At 44.1% G+C, this 11,090-nt stretch overlaps 1 protein-coding gene and 1 non-coding gene across 2 annotated transcripts; both read left to right on the top strand.

Moving 5' to 3' along the window:
* Positions 1-757: 757 nt before the first annotated feature.
* Positions 758-10,104, top strand: RPL3 (ribosomal protein L3). Its single transcript, XM_066633973.1, has 10 exons — positions 758-840; positions 2,036-2,228; positions 3,075-3,243; positions 4,160-4,295; positions 5,336-5,522; positions 6,017-6,177; positions 6,886-6,987; positions 7,423-7,518; positions 8,181-8,300; positions 9,996-10,104. Exons 1-10 carry the CDS (start codon positions 838-840, stop codon positions 10,038-10,040), a joined length of 1,212 nt encoding a protein of 403 aa, XP_066490070.1. The 5' UTR covers positions 758-837; the 3' UTR covers positions 10,041-10,104.
* LOC136657971 (small nucleolar RNA U83B) lies at positions 5,648-5,740 on the top strand. Its single transcript, XR_010794778.1, has one exon. It is a non-coding gene; the product is annotated as a small nucleolar RNA U83B (small nucleolar RNA).
* Positions 10,105-11,090: the final 986 nt, after the last annotated feature.

Here is an 11,090-nt window from a genome sequence, read left to right as displayed (position 1 = left end):
TAGCCATGCATAGGATTGGGCTTTAAGTAAGAACCCAGTTCTATGCATGCCTACTCAGAAGTAAGTCACATTAGAGGCAATGGGGCTCACTCCCAGGTAAGTGTGCATAGGATGGCAGCCTAAGTAAGTAAAAGTCTCAGTGAAGTCTAGGAAGAGGTGTGTGTTTCCTGTGAGTAAGATGAGTCTTACTGAACACAATGGGCTTACTTCTGTGTAAATCAAATGACACCCTTGACAAACACCTCTTAGGCCTTTCTTCAGAGGAAATATGCATTGGACTGCAAGCCTCCCAAAGTCTGTCCTTCTATGCACATTTTACCCAGAAGAAAGTCCTGCTTAATCCAATGCAGTTTATTTCCCTATTAGTGTGAGGCTGCTGTTTCTGTTTAGCAGTTGCGCCTTCAGAAGTCTTTCGACTCCAACCAACACCCATAGCACACACACCCCGCTCACGACGCTATAGGTCATGATAGAGATGAGAACATGCCAGAGTGACCGTTCTATTTTCTTCCGGGTTTGGGTGAGAAGCCATTTTTCTTCTTCCCTGTAGCGGAAGTGAGAGCTTCCTTCCGGTGCAAATTTGCTTTCATAAAACGCTCATAGAGAACCATGGCCAGTGCCGGCTTTCAATTTTTTACCGGAAGTTGCAACTACGAGTCCCTCTAGATAGTTATATCTCTATGGTTAGACGCTGCGCGGGACCTGTACGTCCTGCTAATTCGAAAAGCGCATGCGCTGTCGCACAGGTCGGGCGTTCTGACGCAGATTCCGCCAGGGAGGTAATAAATAGCGCATGCGCGGCCTAACCCTTCTCTTCCGCACCAGCTCGGAGACAAGATGGTAGGTGGCACTGATACCGGGGGGGGGGGGGAGAGAGAAGTGTAATCCGTTGACATCGCTTCGGTGGTCGTTGCTACTACCCCCAGAACCACTTTTCTCTACCCCAGAGTGTCCCCTTTAATTGTGTTGCGGGCGAGTTTTTCTCTCCGTGCCGCATAGTTGTTGGGGCAGAGCCTCGGGCCTGCCCCTCTCCCCGCTGGCTCTGGCGGGAGGCCGCCATTCTGCCCCCATCTCAGCTGAGCGTGGGAGAGGGATTGAGCTGCATGATGGGCCTGCTGTTCATGCAGTGGGGCTTTCTTAGGCTGCAACCCAGGCCACGTTTTTCCTGGAAGCAAGCCCCATTGAATACAATGGGATTTACTTCCAAGTAAACCAGGGGACAGCCACTCAGGTGGAGTGTTGGGAGAGTTAGGACAGGTATAAGAAAATATTTCTTTACCCAGCTTCTAATTAGTCTGTGGAACTTCTTGCCACAGGATGTGGTGATGGTGTCTGACCTGAACGCCTTGAAAAGGGGACTGGACTAATTTCTGGAGGAAAAGTCCATTACAGGTTACAGGCTGTCATGGGTATGTGCAGCCTCCTGGTTTTAGAAGAAGGCTACCTCAGAATACCAATTGCAGGGGAGGGCACCAGGATACAGGTTTCTTGTAGTCTTGTGTGTTCCCTGAAGTATCTGATGGACCACTGTGGGATACAGGTTGCTGGACTAGTTGGGTCTTTGGCCTGATCCAGTGGGGCTCTTCTTATGTTGCTAAGTAGACTTGCATATAGGATTGTTCTGTTAATCTCTGTAATTTATAGGTAGTTAGTGCATTGGCAACAGTTCCTATTCATATCCATCCCACTTTGGAAAGTGGTATGGGGTAAGGCAAATTTTGTGAAGCCTTGGCCTATAGGGTGTTCTTAAATAACAACCCTTTCAAGGTAAATGCCTGTAACCGATAGATGCTGTGTCCCAATCATCTTCCTTGGGCACCAGGATGCAGGTCTCTTGTTATCTGGTGTGCTTCCTGGGGCATTTGGTGGGTTGCTGTGAGATACAGGAGGCTGGACTAGATGGGCCTATGGCCTGATCTAGCAGGGCATGTTCCAAGTTGCTTAAGGTCATATCTTGGGCTTGTAGGAACCCTGAGGTAGGTTGGAAGAGTGACTCACCTGAGATGTCTAATAAGTATGATTACTTTCTTTCTAGTCCCACCGGAAGTTTTCGGCGCCTAGGCATGGCTCCCTGGGCTTTTTGCCTCGCAAGCGCAGCCGTCGCCATCGTGGCAAGGTGAAGAGCTTCCCTAAAGATGACCCTACCAAGCCAATCCATCTCACTGCATTCCTTGGGTACAAGGCTGGCATGACCCACATTGTGCGTGAGGTTGACAGGGCTGGATCCAGTATGTATAACTTTTGTCTTAAATTGGATGGAAGGGAAGCAAGATTGAGATTTGGCTTTTGCAGAGTGTATAATTCTTACAAGCAGTGCTTGGGGTCCTCCTAATCTATTCTCCTGTAATATGGGCTACAATCCATGGGCCTTTTTGGCATTCCTGTATGGGGGACTGGACTGAAAGATAGTTAAGGTTAGGGAAAGATAGTTTAGGCCCTTCAGAGGCTAGCTGAAGTAAAATTTGCACCAGTGGCCTGGCTCACCCAGCCTTCTCCTACATGAACCTCCCCATACATTGAAATAATTTCCAGCATGGTCCTACAGTACCTGGAGAGGCCACCATGGTGACATCCTGACTCAGGCATATTCTCCCCAGCATGGCTTTCTTTGCTCCCATCTTGCTGCCTTTTGGAGCCAGGTGGAAGCATATTATTTTCTTAGGTTTTTTTAATGTCATTTGGATGGTTTTTATTCAAACTTCATAAGTTTTGTGTTTGTAATGGTTAAGTATTACCTATAAGCTGTTTTGGGAATAGACATACACAAGCATAAGGTATAACTTTTAAATAAATGGAAACCATGCTAGCTTCTATAAGGTGGACTAATGGCATGGACAGCTGTCATCACTATTGCTACTCAGTGCTTTCCTGGGGTCTTTGGCCTCTGGGGCAGCCTTCAGGTTCCATTTTGAGCCGAGACATTTATTGCCAACTGAGTGACATGTCAGTTTAACCTGACTTTCAGAACTATATTTCTTTGGATATAATGTGTAAGATTACTTACTCTCAGCAGTAGGAAAGTAGAGATTTGTTATGCAGTATGGGCTGGCACTAAAACGCTTCTTATTCCACAGAGGTGAACAAGAAAGAAGTTGTAGAGGCAGTCACTGTGGTGGAGACCCCACCCATGGTGATTGTTGGTATCGTGGGTTATGTGCAAACTCCCCGTGGTCTTCGCACCTTCAAAACCATCTTTGCTGAGCACATCAGTGATGAGTGCAAGCGTCGCTTCTACAAGAACTGGTACGACACATGGGATTCTTAAGAGTTTAGGAAGTTGTCAGAATTAACAATATTGCAAGCCTGGGAGAGCTTGAGGATTCTGGGTCTTTAAGTCACAAGGGGGGGCTGCAGTGCAGCAGCTTAAGTGTTTATCTTCTAAGTAGTAATATTTGCTTTTTTTGAACTGGAGCATTCAAAGCACTTGCATTGCTTGTTCATTGAGGTGTGGGAGTAAAGGGGAGTAGTAGCTGCGCAGGAAGACTACACATGATGATCTCCTCGACGGGCGGACATAAAGAAATCGCCTTGGCGCTTTTTGCTGATTGTCGAGTACTGAGTGTAGTTTGCTGCTTTGTCCAGTTCAGTGGTGGGAATAAATTGTGCTTGAGTTTCTTCGGGTCATCTTTAAAAGTTGGCCCAAGAAAAGATTTTCTTCATTTGCTGTTCTCTGTGGCAAATGCCTACTGACTGGACACAGAGTTTTTCTAATAGTTTTGATCTCTTACCTGGGTGTAGGCAAATGTAAAAGTCCCATCTCCTGGAGTAAATGGGAGTGAGGGTTTGGGTGATGGTAAGAAGGTGGCATTACCATAATGATGAGGCAAGATTATGTCAGTTTTAATGAAGGAAGAATTGTGTTGAATATAACAAACCTGAAATGCAAAGGGAGTTTCTAAAATGAGTACTGTCTCTTTAACAGTTATGTTTTGGTCCATATTAACATTCTTGGGTGTATCTGTGGCAGCTCCGCTCAGCTCTGGCATCCTTGCCTTTGCCTGATGAGCTCCAGGCTCCGCTTGCTGGTGGAAAAGGCTGCTTAGAAGCCGGCAATGAGCCAAAACCAACGTTATGGCAGCTTCTTCCACTCAACCACCTTTCTGGGTGGAATGATGAAGGACTCTGCCAATCTCCCTGTCTGCTCTGCTCCTCCTTGAAGGCATAAGTCCAAGAAGAAGGCCTTTACTAAGTACTGCAAGAAGTGGCAGGATGAAGAAGGCAAAAAGCAGCTGGAGAAGGACTTCAACAGTATGAAGAAGTACTGCCAAGTTATCAGGGTCATTGCTCATACCCTGGTGAGTCTTCACCTGTTTCCTCCAGTTTTATAGGTATTTGAGTCTGTGGCTTAGTCCACAAATCATACAAAGTCATGGTTTGGCTGGAAAGTTGCAAGCCTTGGGCTCACACACTGTCCTTTTGTGCACAAGGAGAACATTTTCAACTTCCATTTGTGGATTTAGAACAAGCTGGGGTTTGCTGTACTGTCTAAACCTGGCAAATCTGGGTTTGTTCTAACTTCACTTTGCAAACAAGGAGGGTATGAAACTGGAGTCCAAGTGTTGATATATGATAGATCTGCTTTTTAAAAAACCTTTGTTGATTTTTCTGCAAACTGATTTATTTGCTCTACTGTGTATGGGCCTATTGTTTTCTGAGTGAAGACAGCCAGTTTGTGTAAAGCCCTTCAACAGCTGACTGGCTTTCTTTTATATTATCTTGGAATCTCTTGCATCTCATGCAGTATGGCTTAGATTCTGTTGCACTGCAAACCTGTACCCTATCTAAAAGTAGCTTTATCAGCCCTTGTGGCAATCAAGAGTACCAGGGTATGGCAGCCACCATCTGACAGAGTATTGGTTTTTGCCATATGTATCAGTTGCTGCCTCATTTTGGTTTGTATTCAAGTCCTTGCAAAGCACAGTTTTCAAATTTTATAGCTGGAAATGTTAACTAGCTGATGGTGATATTTAATTGCAGAATTTAGTTGGCTTCTTTGAAGGATTTTTTGCACAGTTGAGTGACTGTTTAAAACACTTGCTAATTTACCCGTAGCTTTTGCTGGATATTCTAATAAACTAGGGTAGGACTTGAAAGGTTTGGAAGGAAATGTGACATGAACCATTGATGCAATTTAAAAAAAAAAGAGTTAACTTAATGTCTGTCTTTAGAGGGCCTTCAAGGAGGCTTAGTAATGGCAGCATCTAATAATGAAAATAGCTGGATAAATGCTATCTCTTATTTGGGTTGACTAAGAGGGAAATACCAATCTCATGCAGGATCTCCTTAGATAGTTTTAAATAAGTGATACAATAACAGTTCTGATCTGGTTCCCCAGATGCGCCTGCTTCCGCTGCGGCAAAAGAAGTCTCACCTGATGGAGATCCAGGTGAATGGTGGCAGTGTGGCTGAGAAGGTGAAATGGGCTCGGGAGAAGCTGGAGCAGCAGGTGCCTGTGTCAACTGTCTTTGGTCAGGATGAAATGATAGATGTCATTGGGGTCACCAAGGGCAAGGGGTACAAAGGTAATTTATTCCGCAAGTAGCATCAAGCCATAGATATTAGTGAAAGGGGAGCGCCTTGCAAATCTGTACAGTATAGTCTTTTGGGTTGATAAACATGGAGCTGCGGTGTGTCCTGCTAGGTAGAAGCTGTTCAGTGATGAGGTCATGGAATATGCACTGGGCACAGTGCCTGATACCCATGAGGAGTCATTCCATGCTGCCTTCCTTCTGAGACCAGCTTTGGGACAACAGTGGGGGTGGAGTTGAGGTTGAGGGATTTTTGTAATGGCTCCCAACATTTGGTGTGGTTCTTAAGTTCTTAAGAACCTTAAGTTCTTGGGTTGCAGATGCTAAAGAAAAGTCAGCTAGCTGTCAACACTAAATGCAAGAGAGGCAGGGATTTCAGTGTTGGGTTCTAAAATATATGGGTACAGGAAGTTTAGCAAATGGAAATGCTTGATATAGCGCAGCCAAGTAGCTCTTAACAGATTCTTTGTGTTTAATCTTGTTCTTAGGGGTTACTAGCCGATGGCATACCAAGAAACTGCCCCGCAAGACTCACAGGGGTCTGCGCAAAGTGGCCTGTATTGGTGCATGGCATCCAGCTCGTGTGGCCTTCTCTGTAGCCCGAGCTGGTCAGAAGGGCTACCATCATCGCACAGAAATCAATAAGAAGGTGAGTGTGTGTGGACTTTGAATGGGGAGGGGGGTTGGTGAGGGAGTGCAAAAATACACTTTCTGTTCTCATGAAGATCATTGTACTGATTTGCAGGTGAATAAAATTAAGATTGTAGGTAGCAGAGGTTCATTTATTTCAGTGGGTTTGAGCCCAAAACCTGGGTTGTTCCATTGTCAGGCTCATTTACAAAACTCTGCTTTGCTTAGTATTTGCCCTGCAGCACTGCAGTTTTGTACAAGGAAATGCAGTACTTCACTGAAGAGCAACTTGTGCTACAGTGCTGTTGAAGAAAGCTAGTCCCTAGTTGAACCCTCTGACTACAGTCAGGACAGTTTATCAGAGATATTCATTGGCTAGTGGCAGTCACTGATTTTTTCCTCATCCTTAAGAGAGATTAGTGTGCTTGTAATGGGCACTGTGAGTCATTCATTGAATGCTGAAGATAGTTCTGGCAATTAAAAATTAAAACTATAGAATGAGATGACATGTTTCTTTTAGAAGCTAATACTCATAATGCCAACACTTAACATGTCTAGAAGACTTGACTGGTACCTGCCAGTGACTGGCCACTGCCCAGCAGATTTAGAAGTGGCTGTTAGTGGTTGAAAGCAGGTTTCTGGTGGGTAAAAGTATTTCTAGCAGGTGATGTTGGCTTTTTGTTAATCAGTTCTCACTATTTCTTAACAAGTACCCATTTTCTCTTAGATCTACAAGATTGGCCAAGGATTCCAAGTCAAGGATGGCAAGCTGATCAAGAACAATGCTTCAACAGACTACGATTTGTCTGACAAGAGCATTAATCCTCTGGTGAGTAGCTTTTCAGTTAAAATTTGCAGTGTGAGTATCCTTTGTCTTGCATATGGTCTAAATGTTGAATTCCTGCAGTTATTGGAGAAATAAGCAGGGTTCAGTGTCTTCCATTCACGTGGTTTTAATTGAACTGTAGCAAGTTCTATTGGTTCTAGTCTACTTCAGCATAAAAGCACGTTCCCTTACCTCTAAGGCTTCCATTTCCCTCTACCTTGTGGTTGCCATGAATTCAGTTTTCTGTTTGGGGTTGACCACCCCCTGGGTCTAGTATAGAATAACCTAGACTACAGGAATAGCAGAATTTTGTATGGACGTCATCATTATTATTGTTATTAATAATAACAGTATTTAAATGCTGTTTTTCAACAAAAGTTCACAAAGCAGTTTACTGAATGCTGCCTTCTATGTTGATCTTTTATTCTTGTTGTGTAGGGTGGGTTTGTCCATTATGGTGAAGTGACCAACGATTTTATCATGTTGAAAGGCTGTGTTGTTGGAACCAAAAAGAGAGTCCTCACTCTGCGCAAGGTGAGTCATGCAAGGATGCCAAGAAAGCACATTGAAGTCTCTGCTGGATTTTTTCAGATTTCTTAACATGTTTGAGGTGGTGTGGTTGTAAGGGTGTCTCCTGGAACATATGAAACCATCCAGTAATGCCAAAGATGGAAGACTGGGGTTTCTTGTACCAAATTTTGGCAATCTGCTTTCTACAGGACAAACCAAGTTTTACTGCTTCTCAGATGTGTAAGCATAGATTTGCTACTCTAGACTTGCCAGATGTGTAAGCATAGAATAGCCATACTTTGGGGAGAAGGGTTGGTGGCAGCTAGGCTTGCAAGCAAGCAGCTGTAAGCAACACACGGGCAGACAGTTGTTAATCTTTGTTTCATGATTAGCCCATGCCTGGGCAGTTGGGCCTAGGAAGAACTTGCCTTGCATTTGACACTTGTGTGTTTGGATGTAGGGCTCAAATCTCCACACAGCATTGTAAAGCACTTGCTTTGTGGTCTCGCATGTCTCTTGAGAGGGGGCTGCGGGCTGCAAGTACATAGTGCAAAGTTGGGTATAGGGCTTCAGAAAAGCACCTGTGAGCTATTAACTTCCCACTCCACTATTCCCAGTTGGTGGTTTTAGGTTGCGGTACCTGACTGCCCGCTTCTTCCGTTATAACCTCTGCTTTTTCCCCTTAGTCCTTGCTTGTGCAGACCAAGCGTCGGGCCTTGGAGAAGATTGACCTGAAGTTTATTGACACCACTTCCAAATTTGGTCATGGCCGCTTCCAGACAGCAGAGGAAAAGAAGGCTTTCATGGTAAGTGGGTTTCTTCTGTGTCATTGCTCTGCATATAGGCTTACCCTGATACGATGGTGTACTGTGAAGTGGTTCTACTGTGAACTACTTACAATTATGTTAACTTAGCTAGTTATTACTAAGAAAGTTAGTCTCCCTTAGTGATGACTAAACTTAGGATTCAACCTATTGTGTACAGTACAGGAATTTGTTCTGCAGTTCAGGAATAGCATCCATTTCTCTTGTGTGGCATTTGCTGCCAGGAAGACATGGGCCCTCACAGATGTTGCTTCGTATCTTGCTAAGGACCCTGTGAAAAGACAGTGGAATGAAAGTTGGCCACAGTATCTCTTTCAGTTATGTTATGTGTTGTCAGCCTTCCAAGGTCAACTTCCAGTAAACAATGTTACTTGTAACAGCACAAAGCTGACTGTGTTTATAAAATGTGTACAGTCAGCCCTCAGCATCTGGGTGGTTTCAGTTGCCGGAACACCTGATGATGCAGAAACCCTCAGCTAACCAAATGTGTGCTGGAGGGCCCCACCTGACCTCCCGAACATGACCAGAAGTACCTGCAGGTGTTCTGAGGCCTGGAAAGGCTGTGCTCAGGCCTCCCCAGATGTGACTAGAAGGTGTTTCTGGTCACGTCCAGGTCAGGTGAACCCATTCCACTGCAGGTTAAGAACCCACAGTAAGTCAAATCCATGGGTTCCAAACCTACAGATAAAAAGGGCCCACCTGTACTTGTTTCAGGAGCTGAAGGGAGCTTAGAAAGCAGAACTTGTGTGTGTTCTGGGTCCAGAAACTGCACTTGGCTAAGGATATCTAGTCCTGTGCTTGAAATAAATCGTATGCATTTGCATGTGCTTCTGCTTCAAAGCTACAGATTTTCATGGGAGACATTTTGTCATAATTCAGTGGATAGAGAGAAGCAATAACCACCTTCCAATCTAGCTTAATTCTGCTGACATCTAAGCTTTCCTTGGAATGCTCCCTATATACTTCAAAAGGAACAGTAGTAGTATGGAGACCTAGAACTGTGCATAAATGAGACTGGACATGTTAGGATTCCACATTCTGTGTATAAGTGCAATAAACTATATTGGCATGCCTCTTATGAAGATCTTTTCATATCGTTTTGCTTTAAGGTTTAATTTAAACTCAGACATTCACATTCACCTCTGGTGGGCTGCAGGGCTTGTGTGTGCATTTGATGAAAGCACTTCACAGAGATTCAACTGGAGGTCAAGTACTCCAGCTGTTTCCATAGCAAGTGCTTTGTATTCTGTGTACTGGAGTGGCTGCCATAGTGTGGCATAGTCTAGGCTCCTTTCTGCCAAGATCTTTAGACCCCCAATGTGTGCCTAAGCAGTGTTCCTACATAAGATTTCTAATAGTGTGTAATTCATGTTTTGTGTAAGCCCCAGAAGGTGCTGTTTAGGAACATGAGAACTTGATCACACCTAGTCATGCATTCTCTCAGGATGCTCCCTAACTAGCAAACTCTAAATGGTCCCTAGAAATCATAACCATTTGTCCAACAATGGACCACAATCTACTTTTCTGCCCTACAATTTAGGTATTATATAACCACCAGATGGCAGCACACTTCAAAAGTTGTATCATTATAAACTAAATTTGTTGACGGGTAGTTTGAGAGACAACTGAGGTGGTAGGGCCTGCTGTGTAGACTAACGTTTGTAATTTTCTTTGCAGGGACCACTCAAAAAAGACCGTATTGCCAAAGAGGAAACAGCATAATGTCTGCAATATTGTGGCAATCTGGCCTGTAATCTACAATAAAACTACAAATATTTTCAAACTTTTTCTGCCTTAGATGTGTTTGATTATTACTACAATTGGTATTATAATGATATGGATTTTAAATGGTCTAACATGATAGCCCTATGGTGGGGAAGAGAAACTTTAGCTTTGTGGCAGAGCATGTATGTCACATGTAGAAAGTCCCAGGTTTAATCCCCATCATCTCCAAGACAGGACAGAGGAAAATTTCTGTCTGAAACTCTGGAGAGCTGCAGTAGTAAGTGTCTGAAATACTGAGCTGGATGGAATCATTGTCTGACTCATTGGAAGGCAACTTACGTTCCTATTTTGTGGGAATAAACTCCTGGGATGTCATGTGGCAAATACACCCATGTTTCCGCAGGCTCGTTTCATATGGGCTGCAACCTTAATCTCACTTAACACTTAAAGGCATGGTGTCAGAGGAGATTGGATGGAACAATTTCAGCCCCTCAAGATATATGTACACAAGATGTGCCCATCTCTAAAAGCTCAGATACTGAATTAGATGGTGCTTCAGACTGGTGCTAGGTAAGCAAGAGCTGATTGACTTAGACCCCAATCCTAACCAACTTTCCAGAACTGGCATACCTGTGCCAATGAGATGTGTGCAGCATCCTGCAATTGGGTTGCACTCACAGAGGCCTCCTCAAAGTAAGGAATTGTTTGTTCCCTTACCTCAGAGCTGCATTGCCCTTATGTCCCTGCTGGAAAGTAGGTTAGGTTAGTACCTTAGTGGTTCAGCGTCCTTAATGAAAAAGGGGCATGTCATGGGCTTTTCACCATGTAGAGTTGTCACCATACTGCAACCAAGCTGAAGTACATACACATGAAATACATTTTTATTATGGCACCACTCACCTCCTCTTCCATCTGTTTTCAATTGTCAGTTCCTCAATTCATTCTTGCAAAAGGCCATGCACGTTGAATTGAGTGTTTGTCAAAGGAACATCAAAATATGCTTTTTATCATGGGAAAACAAATGTTGACCTGTCTTCCTCATGGTGA

Source organism: Tiliqua scincoides, chromosome 7, assembly GCF_035046505.1.
Source record: "Tiliqua scincoides isolate rTilSci1 chromosome 7, rTilSci1.hap2, whole genome shotgun sequence".
Taxonomy (NCBI): Eukaryota; Metazoa; Chordata; class Lepidosauria; order Squamata; family Scincidae; genus Tiliqua; species Tiliqua scincoides.
This window is presented reverse-complemented; position numbering and strand designations above follow the sequence as displayed.